At 46.1% G+C, this 17,178-nt stretch overlaps 1 protein-coding gene across 1 annotated transcript in view; it reads right to left on the reverse strand.

Annotated features, from left to right (window-relative positions):
* Positions 1-5,470: 5,470 nt before the first annotated feature.
* The window catches only part of FAN1 (FANCD2 and FANCI associated nuclease 1), a 36,423-nt gene continuing 24,715 nt past the window's right edge, over positions 5,471-17,178 (reverse strand). Inside the window, exons 9-14 of the mRNA XM_084772359.1 lie at positions 16,917-17,081; positions 16,182-16,332; positions 12,309-12,412; positions 11,578-11,772; positions 10,810-10,938; positions 5,471-6,424 (exon numbers count right to left, since the gene is read on the reverse strand). Of these exons, the coding sequence (XP_084628485.1) occupies positions 6,287-6,424; positions 10,810-10,938; positions 11,578-11,772; positions 12,309-12,412; positions 16,182-16,332; positions 16,917-17,081 (882 nt within the window). The 3' untranslated portion in view covers positions 5,471-6,286. The remainder of the gene's footprint in view (positions 6,425-10,809; positions 10,939-11,577; positions 11,773-12,308; positions 12,413-16,181; positions 16,333-16,916; positions 17,082-17,178) is intronic.

Here is a 17,178-nt window from a genome sequence, read left to right on the forward strand (position 1 = left end):
CCCCAGCTCATGCCTAACTGTAGCTGACCACCTACTGTAGCCTCACCTTCCTCTCTGCCCCCATCTCCAGTAGATCACACAGATCTTCTCCAACCTTCCTCCCCACTTGTCCCGTTATTCCAGCCACCAATTCCAGCAGGCATTCCCTGGGATCCTGCCTGCCAAGACTGCTAGAGAAGAAAGTAGGCCAGTGAAGCAGCTAAGAGCTTCAAACCTTCACTCTCCTCCAAATCCAATCCCCTAGTCTCATAATGCCCAGATCTCTAGCAAACTACCTGTTATGGCCTCTCTTTAATCTCTGCCCCTATTCTTGGGAGGTTATCCAGAACTTGGTAAAATACTTTCTTCCCTCGTGTGGACTCCTTACCCCTCCCCCAACCCCAAAGCCCATCCTCATTCTTAAGTGTCAGCTTCCAATACCTATCCCCAGTGGCCACACCTAGCAGAATCCCAGAATTCCTTACATAGAAGCATATAGTCACCACACCCTCCTAAGAGCCACAGAAGGCAACAGAAACCAAGGAACAAAACACCCATCCAACACAGACCAGATATCGGCTCCTAGAATTACAGTCATTGAAAACTCAGATGCCTACACACCAGCATAAGACCACAGCGGCAGCCAGGACAGTATGTCTCTACTAGAGTCCAGAACCCTACCACAGGGGCCTGAGAAACTTAACATAGCTGAAGAACAAGACAAATACCTTAAAGTAGCCTTTATGAATATGGTGGATATAAATCCCTTAAAAATAAAACCAAAACTATGAAACCACAAATAGTGAAAGGATATGAATAAAACAGTTCATGACCTAAATGTGGAAATTGAGTCAATGAAGAAAGCCCAAACTATGGGAAATCTGGAATGAAAAATTTAGGAACTCAAACAGGAACCAACAGAAGACAAGACAGAAGACAGAACCTAAGGCATTGAAAACATAATGAAATGGATACCTTGGTCAAAGAATATGTTAAACCAAAAAATAAATAAATAAATATCGCAGAGGTATAAAACATCTGGGAAGTCTCGGACCATATAAAAGACCAAATCTCTGAATAATAGAAATAGAGGAAGGAGAGGAAACACAAGTCAATAGCACAGATAATATTTTCAACAAAATCATAAAAGAAAAATTTCCCTAACATAAAGGAGATGCATATCGAGGTACAAGAAGCATACAGAACATCAAATAGACTGAACTAGAAAAGAAATTTGCCTTGGCACATAAGAATCAAAACACAAAACTACAGAACAGAGTATATGAAAAGCTGCAAGGGAAAACAGCCAAGTAACATAACAGCAGACTTATTAGAATAACACCTGACTTCTCAAGGAAGTCTCTAAGAGCCAGAAGGTTCTGGACAGATATTCTACAAACTCTAATAATGAGACCACAGACACCAGCCCAGACCTCTATACCCAGCAAAATTTTCAATCACAATAGATGGAAAAAGTAGGACATTCCATGATAAAAACCTAATTTAAGCAATGTCTATCTTACAAATCCCACATTACAAAAGACACTAGAAGGAAAAAATCCAACCTAAGGAGGTCAGCCACACCCAGAAAACACAAGGAATCAATAATCCCAGATCATCAAACAAAAGAGGAGAAACACACCCCCCCACACACACACTGTTCATTGATATTTCTCAATATCAATAAAAAGACTAACAGAATGGGTGTGAAAACAGGATCCATCCTGCTACATCCAAGAAATACCTTAATATCAAGGATAAATATCACCTCAAAGTACAAGGATGAGAAAAGTATTCCAAGCAAATAGACCTAAGAAGCAAATTAGCCAATTTAATATCTGACAAAAAGAAATAGACTTCAAAACTAATCAGAAGAGACAGGAAAGGACAATTCATAGTCATCAAAGGAAAAATCCACCTAGAAGACATTGCACTTAACATCTATGTACCAAACACAAGGGCACCTAAGTCCATAAAAGACACAGGACTATAGTTTAAATCACATACTGATCCTCATGCATTGATAGTGGAAGACTTTATTACCCTACTTCTGTCAACAGACAAGACATCCAGACAAAAACTAAACAGAGAAATGGTGGGGCTAAGTGACATTATAAACCAAATGGACCTAAGAGATATTTACAGAACATTTTACCCAAAACACAGAAAAATATACCTGCTTTTCAATACTCATTGAACTTACCCCAAATTGACCACATATTTGAACACAAAGCAAGTCTCAACAGATACTAGAAAATTGAAATAACTCCCTGGATCCTGTCTGACCACACACACTTGTGGGACAAATGAGGTCAGTTCCAAGTGCCTGCATATAAAATCAAGAAACTAGTAACTCAACAGCACACCTGAAAGAAATCACACCTAAAAAGGGTAGATGGCAAGAAACAATCAAACTCAGGGCTGAAATCAATAAAAAAGAACAAAAACAATGCAAAGAATCAATAAACCAAAGAGTTGGTTTTTTTGAGAAAATAAGACTGATCAACCCTTATCCAAATTACCTAAAAGGCAGAGAAAGAATATCTACATTAACAAAATTAGAAATGAACAGAGGAATATAAGAACAGATGCTGAGGGAGTCCAGAGAACCATAAGGACATGCTTTAAAAACCTGTACCCACCAAATTGGAAAACCTAAAAGATATGGATAATTATCTTGACAAATAGCACTCAACAAAGTTGTCAAGATCAAATGAACAATTTAAACAGAGCTGTAGCCCCTAGTAAAATATAAGTAGTCACTAATTGTCTCCCAATCACAGTCTAGAGCCAGATGGTTTTAGTGCAGAATTCTACCAGATCTTCAAAGAAGAGTTAATTAACACCAACACTCCTCAAATTATTCCACAAAATAGAAACAGAAGGAACATTGCCCAGGTCATTTTCTGAGGCCACAGTTACCCTAATACCCACTTTCTCCATATCTATTCAGTATAGTACTTGAAGTTCTAGCTAGCTAGAGCTAGACACCTAAGGTGATGGAGGGGATACAAAGGGAAAGGAAGAAGTCAAGGTATCACTACTTGCTACAGATATAATAGCACGCATAAGGGATGTCAAGCATTCTGCCAGGAGACTCCTATAGCAAAGTGGCTGGATACAAAATTAACTCACAAAAAGCAGCTGTCATTCTATATACAAATGACAAATGGACTGAGAACAACACCTCCTTCGCAGTAGCTTCAAGTAATATAAAGTATCTTGGGGTAATTCTAAGCAAGTGTGTGATAAAAAGTTTAAGAAAAAAATAGTGAAAAAAAATTGAAGAAGATATTAGATGAAAAAATCTCTCATGCTCATGCATCAGGAGGATTAATATAGTAAAACTGGCCCCCTTTTAGTCCCAGCACTCAGGAGGCAGAGGCAGGTGGATATTTGTGAGTTCGAGGCCAGCCTGGTCTACGAAGCAAGTCCAGGATAGCCAAGGCTACACAGAGAGACCCTGTACTGAAAAATCAAAAAGCAAAACAAAACAAAAAAATAAACCAAACAATAAAGGGCAACCTACTAAGAACAAGCTACAGATTCAGCGCAATCCCCATGAACAATCCAACATGATTCTTTACAGATCTTGAAACAATTTTTGGCCTCATGTGGAAACACACACACACACACACACACACACACACACACACACACACACACACACACACACACACACCACTCACCAGGATAACTAAAACAATCCTAAATAATAAAGAAATTCTGGCAGTATCACTACCCCCAACTTCAAATTGTTCTACAGAGATAGAGTAATAAAAACAGCAAGGTATTGGCACAAAACAGACACATTGATCAGCAGAAGAGAAATGAAGGCAAAAACATAAATCCACATGCCTATGGACACTTGATTCTTGATAAAGAAGCCAGATATGCACACTGGAAATAAGACAGCATCTTGAACAAATAGTATCAGTCAAACTGGACAGCTGCATGTAGATGAATCCAAATAACTCCGTACTTATCACCCCATACAAAACTCAACTCCACGTGGATTAAAGATCTCAACATAAAACCAGACACACTGAGCCTGCCAAAGAGAAACTGGGGAACAGCTTTGAACTCATTAGCACAGGAGAAGACTTTCTAGACAGAACATTGTTAGCGCAGTTACCAAGATCAACAATTGTATATTTGTATATTTCACTTCTTGTATATTTCATTTAACTAACGTCCTTCAGGTTTATCCATGTTGTTGTAAATGATATTACCTTATTTTTTAAAGTCAGAATAATAGTAACCCATTATGTTAAATAAAATATACAAGAAATAAATACTCAATTTTTTTCTCACTTTCACAATTTTCTCTTCACATTGAAGTTTTATTACTGTGCACTCACATATTACTGTATCAAAAGCCACCATCCCTAGCTTAAAACTCAGAACCACTACTGCTGCCACCCACCCTGGAACATTATTTAACCTCTCTGAGCCTCCATCTCATACTGTAATGTGTGGGGAGGACAGACCCTTGTTAGGGCTGGTGGTACAGTCCCTGCCTACCATGGATCTTGTCCAATGGATGGCCTACCATGTATGAAGCCTTGAGAGCAACCCTTAGGTGTGTGGGCATGTGCGTGCGTGCGCACACGCACACACACACACACACACACGCGCACACACACACACACACACAAAATTTAGTTACCTCAAAATTTAGTTATGATCCCACAATACATGTGAAGTTGTTAGAACCATGCTTGAAACTCAATAGGAGCTATAGAATTATTTGGTTTGATATTATTAATTATTTGGGAATGTTAAGATAAGAGATATATTCTATAAATGTGTAATGGAGATTGTAGAAAGCAGTATATGACAATCTCCAAAAAAGAATACTAAGATTTTTCCATGAGTGTATTTAACATTGAAGCACAATTAGCCAGAGAAAACCTTGAATTCATCTATGTAAGATGACTAGAAGAACGCCTTAGTGCTAAGTTATAACTTTTTTCAACTCTGCTCCTTAAACAGGCAAAGTAATTGGGTCAGTTCCTGTTCATCACTCAGCCTTAAATGAAGGCAGCTGACGAGAGCAAAGCTCCTGTTTTGCCTGAGGCAGGAGAGGCTCAGGAGACTCAGAAAATTGACAAAATATCACATGCCTGGGGAAGTGAACACTTAGAAGATTCTCAAAGGCCAATCCTGTTTTGTTTTTTTGTTTGTTTGTTTGTTTGTTTTGTTTCATTTTGTTTTAAAGAAGGATAAAAGGCTACTGGTGGAGGGCTGACTAGCCAAGCTACAGAGAGGAGACAGTCTTAGGCTGTGGAGAGCTGCCTGAAAGCTGTGCAGGTCCAGGTTACAGCTTGCCAGGTCACAGGGAAGAGGACATGCTCAGCCCTGAGAGGAACTGATGGGCTCCTTTTTACTGAAGATAGGGGAGGGGGGAAGGGGGCTTTGGTCGAGATGTAATAAATAATTTTTTAAAGGACTAAAGCTATAAAATTCACAAAACAAAACAAAAAGCTCTAAAGGTGTCAACTAGATTTATCATATTCATTTTTTTCTCTGGCTTTTTAAAAAGCCTAATAACAGGGAGGCATTCAGCTCCTACGACGCCCACGCAAACGGCTGCATTTTCAACAGTCCGCCCACCCACTGCGCGGATCCAGTGTTTTCCAGCAGATGTCAAGATTTGTGACACAGTTACTATACATGATGCGTCATTTGATCTCAGGTGTTAGGACAACTCAAAGTGTAGACAGTGCAAAAGCTTTCTCCTCTTGAAGATCTTGTCCAACGGGTGGCCACATGTCTCCAAGGGGACATCTTTTATCCTCTTGAAGATCTTGTCCAACGGATGGCCACATGTCTCCATGGAGACATCTTTTATCCTCTTGAAGATCTTGTCCAATGGATGGCCACATGTCTCCATGGGGACATCTTTTATCCTCTTGAAGATCTTGTCCAACGGATGGCCACATGTCTCCATGGGGACATCTTTTATCCTCTTGAAGATCTTGTCCAACGGATGGCCACATGTCTCCAAGGGGACATCTTTTATCCTCTTGAAGATCTTGTCCAACGGATGGCCACATGTCTCCATGGGGACATCTTTTATCCTCTTGAAGATCTTGTCCAACGGATGGCCACATGTCTCCATGGGGACATCTTTTATCCTCTTGAAGATCTTGTCCAACGGATGGCCACATGTCTCCATGGGGACATCTTTTATCCTCTTGAAGATCTTGTCCAATGGATGGCCACATGTCTCCATGGGGACATCTTTTATCCTCTTGAGGATCTTGTCGCAGCAGATGGCCACATGTCCCCAGTGTGACACCACTCAGCCAAGACCTTTGCTCTTTGCACCCATCGCAACCACGTGGCAGACTTCCACTTCAGCCCCCAGCCTTTGCAGTTCATCCAGCCAGATCATCTGCTTACACGACAGGCGGTCACTGGGGCCTTTAACTTCCACCAGCTGCAAGAGAAGTTTCCACACTTACATCTTACTGAAACAGGGAGGTAGCCACATGAGCTACAGGCACTCACACTGCCACCTATGTAGATGGCTCAGTCCACACCACCGGGCACATTTACAACAAATAGAGATGCAGCTAAGACAAAGCTTGAGAAATTATTCTATGGGAGCTAGACAGTTCTTGAGACTCAGTAAACTGAGTAAGTAGCAACCGAAACGGCTTGAAGGTGTGCACTGGGTTGCTGTTCCCTACTTTAACCCCCCAATTTGTTCTGTTTGCATTTGAACCTCAACTTCCCATTGTGCAGCAGAGGTAGGATCTAGTCCCCACCAGCCATCCCAAAGGCTTCATTCACACCGTCTCATCCCCACCCCAGGACCTGGTATGACACCTGATGAGGACATTTCTCTCTGTTCATCACATGCATTGTTTCTTATGTCTCAAGCCTCTGCTGACGCTCATTTCACAAAGATCTACCCTGCCTTTCAGGAGGATCTTCCTGGGAGTTATCAGAAGACAGCTTGCAGGCATCAGTCTGGGGTCTTAACTCAGGTTGTCAGGCTTGGTGGCAAGCACCTTTGGTGACTGAGCCATCTTGCTGGCCCTGCTTATTATGTATCAGCTGCTTGAAGGGAGAGGCTGGGTCATTGCTGTGCACTTGCAAGTTAGGAGGCAGCAATAGAAGTAATCAAGTGCAGTGCAGTGCAGTGCGGTGTGTGTGTGTGTGTGTGTGTGTGTGTGTGTGTGTGTGTGTGTAGACAGAGTCTTTGTAGCCCTGGCTACCCTGGAACTCAATATGTAGATGAATCAGGCTGGTCTTGAACTCACAGTGGGCTGTCTGCCTCTGCTTCCTGAGTGCTGAGATTAAAGTTTTAAATAGAGCATCTAACCACCAATGCAGTGAATTAGGGTCCCCAGAGGGAACGAAGACAGAAAATTTGGGGCTTAAATAATGATAGAAACTTTGTAAACATGATGAAAACTAGAACCCCAGGATCAAAGAAAGAGTTCAATGAACTCCAGGCCCAGAAACAGGAACACTTCACTAAGAAACACTAGCACCCAATTTGATAATCAGCCGTGAAGAGGCCATCTTAGAGCATCCAGGAAAGAAGACGTTGCCATGGAGAGCAGCAGCCAAGGCTTTTAAAGGACAGAAAAGAAAAAAACTGTTAACAAAGAATTCTTTGCCTAGACAAAATACTGGTAACTAGGACACGCCCACTGACAGGAGGGTGAAGGAAGCCTGGGCTGTGCACAGGAGGGATGTACACTAATCAGCTACAGAAAGCAAAAATGAGTCACAGCACTTCTAAGGCAGAAGTGAAATGCCCGAGGACACAGTGTCTGGGAGACAGGAGTGTGCTGCTGGAGGTTGTCTGTCCTGGACATTAAACAATACACTTTCCTGAGACGTAAGCTGCACACTGGACACCGGCTCAGTTTGCTTCTCTGCTGCTGTGACAAAAACTGACCAAACCAAGCGAGGAGGAAAGGGTTTGGTCACCTCACATTCCCGGGGAACAACAGTTCATCACTGAGGGAAGTCAGCGTGGGAACTCAGGCAGGAGCAGGGGCAGGAAGCAGGGAGGAACGCTGCTTTCTGGCTTGCTTCTAGGCTCCCGCTCATGCCACCAGGACACCTGCTAGGGCAGCACCATCCACAGTGGAACACATCTTCTCACACTAATGAGCAATCAAGAAAATACCACACAGACCTGCCTATAGGCCAATCTGATGGAACCATTTCCTCAACTGAAGTTCCCTTCTCCCAGGTAAGTTTAGCTTTGTGTCAAGATGACAAAAACTAACTGGCACAATCTTTTCTAAAGTGAGAAAAGAAGGAAATGAGTGTTAAGGGGGAAAAGCAGAGACAAATAGGAAACCAGAGTCAAGATTCAAAACCAATCATTTCAGTATTGATACCAACTGTAAATGTTCAGCCGAGGAAGGAACCAGGTGGTAGACTGCTTGCCTGGGGCACACCGAGGCCCAGCCCCAGCTCCAGCACTGCATCACACCAGGCACTGAAGCGCATGCCCAGAATACCCAGCACTTGGAAGTTGGAGGCAGGAGGATTAGAAGTTCAAGTTTGTCCTTGCCTACAAATTGACTTTGCAGCTAGCATGGTTGTGCTAGGTAGTTCTGTGTTAACTCAACACAAGCTAGAGTTACTTGGGAAAAGGAAAACTCAATTGAGAAAATTAACCTATCAGATTTGTCTGAGGGAAAGTGTGTGTGGCATTTTCTTGATGGATTGTTGGTGTGAGAAGGCACAGTTCACTGTGGGTGGGGCCACTCCTTGTGGACCTGGGATCTACAAAAAAAGAGGGCTGAGTAAGGCATGAGGAGCAAGCCAGTAAGTAGCATCCCTCCATGGCCTCTGCATCAGCTCCTGCCTCCAGGATCCTATCTTGAATTCCTGCCCTGACTTCTCTCAGTAGCAGATGTGACCTGAGAGTTGTAAGCTGAAATTAACCCTTTCTTCCTCAAGTTGTTCTCGGTTATGATACTTTATCACAGCTACAGAAACCCTTACAAAAACACTGGGCTACATGAGACTCTTTCCAAATATACATATTCTAGGTGTGTGTGTGTGTGTGTGTGTGTGTGTGTGTGTGTGTGTGTGTGTCCCCGTGTGCATGTGCTAAATGTTCCAAATACCCCCATTAAAAGGCAGAAGTTAAGTTGGATTTAAAAGACCTCACTATGGCTAGTGCTATAAAGATTACTCAGTGAATTGATTTTAGCCAACTCCAGATTCCCAGAACCCATTAAAGGCTGGGCATGTGTGGCAGCCATCCTGCAGTCCTACCATGCAGGAGGTCAAGCTGGCTAGCTAGACAAGCCAAATTGGTGACCTCTTGGTTCAGTTAAGAGACCCTGCCTTGACATATACGGTGAAAAAGCCAACAATGAAGAAACACAATGTCAACTTTCAGCCTCCATATGCATGCACACTTACCACATACATCCATGTGAATATGTACACACACACACACACACACACACACACACACACACACGACTCAATTTTATACTGCTTTGCTGGGGAAATAAGTAAGTTGATAAAGGGCCTGGCATGCCCATTCCTAGAGCCCATTAAGACTGGCATGCTGGCACTTGCTATCCTGGTGCTTGGAGCTGGGTAGAGATATGGCTCTCTAGGCTGTGTGAGGCAGCAGTGCAACTGAGGGCAGCAAGTGCTCCAGGAAGATTCTTATGTCTTATTCTGGGTACCAAAGGGATCCAGCTGACTGCAAGTCTCTTCTCTAAAGTCAGGCTCGCCAGCCAGAGGCAGCTCACCCCTGACCCCTGAGAGTAAGTGGACCCTGGCAAGGTGAAGGCCATTATTTCAAGGTCATGGTGCTGGATTCTGCCCTGATACCAGAAGGAAAAAAAAAAAAAAGGCCAGTGTGGGCAACCTGTTGGCATTCGTGGAATTGTGCCCAAACCTACAGGGTTGGCAGAAATTGGCAGAACAGGCAAAATTTCAGCTCTAAAGAAGCTGAGAAGTCAGTTGGCTTTTTATGGCTACGAACTAAGGAAGAAGCAGAAGCCCAGGCTGAAGAATAAATTCAGTCCTTCATGCAATGGGCCTGGAGTTCTATCTCATAATAAATAAAAAGATTCTCAGCAGAGACAGCTGAATGGGGGCTGAATGGTCAACTACTCCCCCCCCCCAAAAAAACAGTCATTTTAATCCACAGCCCTCAGAAGACAGGAAAGTACATAAACAGATGACAAAACGTAAACACAGGATTTGCAGAACAAAACACAAGAGAAACCCCTTTTTGGTTTCAGGTTAGGTATCTCTGATATCTTACACCAAAGGTACGGTCCATTAAAGAACACCCATTTGATCAAAAATTCAAATGTCTGATCAAAAGATACTATGAAAATAAAAAGACAAATCACAAACTAGGATGAAATCTCAGTCAGAAAAAAGGGGCGAGAAGGGAATGAAGGAAAGGGGGAAGGAGAGACAGTAAGAGCGCATATGCAGTGTGTGATAAAACTAGCCAGTGGGTGTAAACAGGTGCGTGGACAGGCCTGGGCCAGGGAATCTGGGTTCCTCTAGACTCCTGAGGTGCTGGGTCCACACACTGTGTGAAGCCCTGCCTCTCAGTGTGCCTTGCAGCTGGTGACTGGTTCTAGTAACAGGATATAATCCTGGTACAGCATCACCTCCACGATGGGGGTGGCATGAGACTGCCTGTCTTGCTTGCACCCCAGCTCCTCAGAGAAGCTCTGTGAACCTCAGCCCCTCAGCCCATGGCTATCAAAGACTTCAATCCTTCCAACAGCCAGGAAGAAAACGCCCAGCACATGGACTCTGGCATAGTTGCTGATAAAATGACAAGTGGTTTTTTTCTCTACTCACCTTGCAGTGGTGGCTCTGAGAATTCCACACCACCAAGTCAGGGAGGCCCCCTCGGCAGTGCCGAAAGTCAGCAGCCAGGCGCCTGCACACACCGCTGAGGACAGGACCCCCGAGGCAGGAGACAAGATCCTAAACACAAAACAAAGGGAGAGTTTTCCACCTTCAGGACAGAGACTCCAAAATGGGCGTGAGCGGCCATCAGAGTACACCAGTACAATCCAACCTACACAGCTCCAGGGACACCAGCAGTAGCTCTGCCACTCTGACCAGGCTCCCAGTGGCTGCCAGAATGCCATGGGCAAACTCTAGAGCTCCTCGTGGCCAGTTTACCACCCTCTGCCTGGTGTGAACATCCTGTGGCACATCGGATGAAGAGGGAGTTTGGCTCAGCACTCAGGAGTGATGAGGCCTTCCAGAGGTCAGCAGCTGCTACGCACAGAAGCCACCTTCCCTGCTGTGGCCACAAGCCAAGCAGAGGGAAACTGTGGGAAAGGCATCACACTGGAGCTTTCTGACTGTTCTCAAGTGGCTGTCACTAGCCATGGCATCCCGGCGCAGGGATGGATGATCAACATGCACACAAGCACACATATGCGTGCTGCTCTCCATGTTTATGCACACACACACACACACACACACACACACACACACACACACACACACACGTAAACACATCTCTGTGCACTTGTGCAATTGCAATGGCTACAGCTGTCAAAGCAGAGCAGCACTGTGAGGCAATGGCTGATCAGACTGCAGGCGAAGCAGTACCTGAGCTTGCTGAAGGGAAGTGAAGCGATCCCAGCTGACCAGGGAAGCTACTCGGCCTTGCTGGGCCTGCCATGCCTCAGTCACCCAGGCCCGCAGGCTCTCAGCAGGGGCGCTGTGGATCAGCTGAAGCCTGGCTTCCAGGGCCTGCTCCCTGCTTGAGAAGAAGCTGTCCGTGCACAAATCCAGCGGGGCCGCCTGTGTGGAAGAGAAGGAAACTTTTCTAGCGTGTTTGGGGAGGGCACACAAACATGGTGTGAAACGCAAGGCCTAGGAGATCTGGAAGCTAGCCTATTGGTTGGCACATTTTCCTCCTCAGAAGAAATGAGCAAAAAAAAAAAATATCAGATACATGTAATCATGTAAACTAAGTTCTTTTCCTGGAATTTTAGTGACTGTTTGCTATAAGTCCAGTTGGTAGAGCTCCGGCTGATGTGAGTGGATCGTGTGAGAGCCCTTGGCTGGACGCTGGGGCTAGGTCCAGTGCTCAGCTGAGGGTACTCTGTCCTACAGTTCAAAACGTAACATTGACGCGAAACCAGGCTTGAAGCTAAAGTCTGCTAGTTTGCTCTTTAAAATAAAAAGGTCCTTTCCCCATGCAATTAGCACCACTGTCCACCGTGAGAGTAGTTCCCAAAGATCACCAAGAAGCCTGGGTGCAGCTGGCTTCAGAGGAGGGCAGGAGCCACAGACACGCGCAGGAGAGGCTCCGTGGGATGACGTCAGCAGGTTACCTGGTAGGCATTTCTGAAGACATCCGGTATCCCATCCATGAAGATGACATCCCACAGCAGGAGGCCACACAGGGTGCTGAAGGTGGATCCTTCCCCATGAATCCCTACCACAGTGTCACACAGGAGAAAAAGGACTATGCTCAGGAATCACGATGACTTAATATAAATTCTACCTCAGGGAAATAACTGAAAGACATGCTATTTTCATGCTATTCCCGGTTCATTTTTCATACTATGTTCTTTGCACATAGAAGCTTCATGTAAGGGGAAAAGTTCACATAAAAATTGGCGAGTCACAAAGCAGTGGTTCTCAATATTGGTGGACAGTCTATGGGGCAGGTTTGCTTTAACAAAGCAGGCTCCTTCCTCAGCCCCTAGAGGGGCTATATGAATGCACAAACTAGGCCGGGCACAAAATTCACAAGCAGGCTCTGGTGCAGGCCCCTGACAACCTACAAGAACTGTTTTCCCAGCAGGAACTGACATAAGAAGGCCAGGCATTCAGGGCAGCGCTGCAACCTCAGACTCGCCCGACACTCTCCATTCATGGGTTCACCCACTCATTAAGCCACTTTGGCCTGATGAGGTTACCTACATGTTCCTGATATGTAGGGCTTCTATGGAAACTGCTGTAAAGACCACCTAGTTCAAGTACCCTCCTCATGCTGAACACAATCACGGGGAGACAACCTCAGAGAACAGCTGGGTCCTAGGGTCACTGCAAGTCAGCAGCAGGGTCAGCAGGGTCTAGACAGCGATGAATGTCTTGGCATAGACTCCAGACCTGTGTCCCACAGAGCGCGAACTCGCCAAGCTCCTCTCTCCAAGCTGGCTGTCTCTGCAAAGCCACACAGCCACAAAGGGAAGGCAGTTCCGTGGCCATCTCTCTACCTTCCTATTAATGCTCACAATAAAGCTGACAGAGACGACAGGGGAGGAAGCAGCTGGGGTTGAGCACTCAGGAGCCTAGCATGCTGGGTTTCCTACCCAGCACCAGTGGGGCCCATGAAAATGGACCTGGGATGGAGCCTGTGGTCATGCACCTCTATCCTGCACTCCAGAGCTGTTCTGGCTCCTGTCCCCGTGGCCTGCTTCTGTAGTACCAAAGGACAGAGTGAACAGGGTGAACAGCTGGGCTGAGCAAAGCCTCCAGGAGCAATCCCATCAGGATACCAGGCTCTGGCCTGCTGGGAAGGAAGCTGGGCCTAACTTCCAGGTTTCTGTCTCTTGTCACTATTATCTAGTCACTGACATGGGTGTCAGAGTTGTTCCTGACCACCACTATGCTCTGAATTCTGCCTGCAGTCGTTTTTGGTGTAATCCTCCCACCTTATTCTGCAATAGTGGTCCCTGGAGGGTAGGAAATTGTCTCTATGCATAAATCCCTCTAGAAGCAAGTCACGTTAATTTTTTAATATATTAGAATGTAATATAAACTGAAACCATCTGATGTGAAACTATTTAATATTCTGGAAAAAAAAAAAGAATTTCCTGCTGCTTTTCAGACTCCTGGCTAACTTGAAGCATTTTTTCTGTGTTCCGTTCATAGCTGCCCTTTCTCTAGCCATTAGACAGGACAGTTTACATGTCTCCTGTGACATTATCCAGGGCCTGGAATTTCCACTCTGTTCTTTGATTTCTAAGCCTTTCGGGCTCACTGCATTTCCGGTGTCAGCACTTGTTCCCTGGTGCACCAGCCTTCCCTGTGAGCAGGCGAACTGGGAGTAGACTGATGTTAACACGCCACAGGAAGAAAACCTATTCTCCAAAATCCTTCCTTCACAGCCCGGTGAACCCCATATAATGCCATCTGACTGAATCCTGGAGCTGTTTCACACTCGTCACCCTAAAGCACGGCACAGGGGGAGATCTACCTGAACACAAGGACAGGACTTGGTATCCCCAGGGGAGACCTGCACAGGGAAGCTGCACAGCCAGTGCCATCATGGGTGAACACTGGCTAATTAGATCCAGGGGGAGAGGCGGAAGATAGAAGAAGCTGAGCGGGCTTGTGGGGCCAGCACACTTTTTCCCACCCTCACACAACACTAGGGTCAGTATCGTCCACGATGAAGTTTTTCTTAGAAAGAAAAACCAGCCAGGTGCAGTGGCACATGCCTTTAGCCCCATCACTCAGGAGACAGGGACAGGTGGATCTGTGTACTTTAGGTCATCCTGACCTATGTAGTGAGTTCCAGGCCAGCCAGGGATACACAGGGAGATCCTGTCCCAAAAAAGAAGAGAGCAAACTGGGGGGGGGGGGGGGTCCAGGACAAGTGGCCCCACCCTGTTCCTTGTCTCTGATACCAGGCAAGGCACTTCCTCTATAATCCTTTCCTTCAAGACTGACTTATGCTTTCCTACTTATTAGATTTTACAAAGGGGCCTGTGGTGGACATTTGATTTTTCCAATTATAAGGCATGTATTCAAGATTCCACTTTTCTCCAGGCTGTGGCTAAAGCATTACTTACAGTACACTCCCTGAGACCAACTGTGAAGGAAGACTGAAAGGGGGGGAGAAGCTGCTACTGGCAAATACACAAACTCAAGGAGTTGCCAACTGACACAAGAAATTAGTCGACTATTTAAAAACAAAACAAAGCAAAACCCACAAAACCTCTTCACGATTGTAATGCGACAGGGCTAACCACACTGAAGAGACAAGTGCCAGAGAGGCTGTCACTCAGGATGACTGCAACGCTCAGCCCTGTACCTAAGCAGGTCCAAGCATGACACATGTGGTCTCACCATCCCACTCCTGGGAGGCACCATGGTGGTCAATGAACTTTGCAAGAGCCTCCTGTACAGGGGCCAAGGAATTCCAAGAGGAAAGCTAGCTCCTCAACCACCTGACTGCCTGGCACACAAGGTCCTGGGACAACCAAGTCAGGAACGTGGGGGAGGAACCACATGTCTCAAACTCATACACGTGCATTTCTCAAATGGCCATTCTCGGCTCCCATATACGGAACCTTCCAAACTGTATACATTCACCACTCACTCTGCCTGTCACAAAACCACATTCACCAGGGCTAGCCTGGTGTCAAACCTGGCTTCTGACTAAGGACCGCGCGTCAAGGAGCAGACCTACTACTCTCTGGGACTGTGAGTATCCCATCTTGAACCCCCAATGCCCTAAAGGCAGTACAGCAGGGCAGAAGGAAGGGCAACCACAGGTCTGGCCACCTCACCGCCCAGCGATGGGGCAGGATGACAAGAGAATGCGAGAGGCAATGTGGCAAAAGGACTGAGGGATCAAGCCGTTGTGGTAGGTGTGCAGCTTTTGTGGTGGCCTGTTGCACGTACGACAGCTCTCAGTTCTACACTGGTCAGCATGCTACAGCAGTTTCTCACCGGACATTCACATGCAACGAGCAGACTAGCAGGGCCCTTCAGCATCCCTCCTTTCTATCCTGCAACAGTTGCCAAGGCCACGAGGCTCTCAGCCCTGAGACTTGTGTTCTTGGAAGCTAGCAGAATTCCGTTCAGCCCCTCACCCCTACGACCTGTGTGCCTGCTAACTCCTTCAGATGTACTGGCTCTGGGCCTCAAGGACAGCTTCAGGACCAGGCAGCCTTTTATAGCGCAACCCTGTGTCCTTTCTCACCGCCTCCACCCACCACCAGCCCCTGGTAGCAAAGAGTCTCCTTACTGCAACCAGCCTAGCACAGCGCTCCATCCTCACAGCCAGCAGGTAGCAATACTGGCCAAACAGCAGATGTCCCCATTCCACACAACAGAATTCTTTTTCACACACCTCTGGCCAGCTGTGGCTTCTTCTGAGGTCAGAGAGGAGAGCAACCCACTGCTGACAAACCATCCTGCAACACTCTTCCCCCATTTGCTGACTGGCTGGGATGCATGAGACTTACCCTGGTCAAAGCCACTCTGCCTATAATAGTCCAGAGCCAGCTCCTCCACGGAGCACAAGATTGTGGTGGGATTGGTGGTGTCTCCAGCCTCGATGACAAACACAGACTTGCCCATCCCATGCTGTGGGCACAGCCTGCCTGTGATGGTCACCTACAATGGTAGCGAAAATCATTGATCGAGGTCAGGCATGGTGACGCACACCTTTAGTCCCAGCACTCAGGAGGTGGAAGCAGGTGGATTTCCATGAGTTTGAGGTTAGCCTGGTCTACATAGTAAGTTCCAGGCCAGCCAAGGCTACAGAATGAGACTTTGTCTCAAAAACAAACGCGCTTGATTTGCCTTGCCTCAATGGAAGCCCCTGAAAACTTGCCTGCAGCATCCTGCCTACTCCTGCAGAGTACAACGACTGGTATGAGAGCCATGTTGTCACACTCTGAAGGACATGACTTTCCCAGCCATTGAAGCACGCCTAAGAGGCCACCCAGAGAAGCAGGCAAGAGTGGTGGAAGCTCTCAGTTCTTATGGGATAGCCCAGATGTATCAGAGAAGAGAACATTATAATGAAATGGTGACGTCACTGACTCAAATGAGCATTAGACCACTCTGAGTCCAAGGGGAAGTGCATATTAAAGCGATTCCCAGGTGGGCCTCCAGTCAGAAAAATCAAAGGAAAACTGGGGATGTGGCATGGGTTTAACCAACAACAAACACAAACGCCCCCAAAGGATACCTACGTGCTTAACATCTCCCACAGTGATTTCTGGCAGCTGGCTGAAGAGGTGCTTGTATTTTTTGCAGCTTGGAGACTCTCTCAGGCGCACAGCCCGCTGGTAAAGTGAAAGTCGATGTCCCGTCCTCACTTCCGGATCTGCTAGGCCCTTGCTGATGCACCGAATTGCCTAGCAAATAACAGGTCACATGTCAGGATCCCAAAAGTCCTGAAGGCAGCAGCTGTTTATTTAGTTTGACAAGAAGACTTGCAACTAATTATTCTAT

The sequence above is a fragment of the Acomys minous genome (assembly GCF_964271855.1).
Source record: "Acomys minous genome assembly, chromosome: 2".
NCBI classification, from domain to species: Eukaryota; Metazoa; Chordata; class Mammalia; order Rodentia; family Muridae; genus Acomys; species Acomys minous.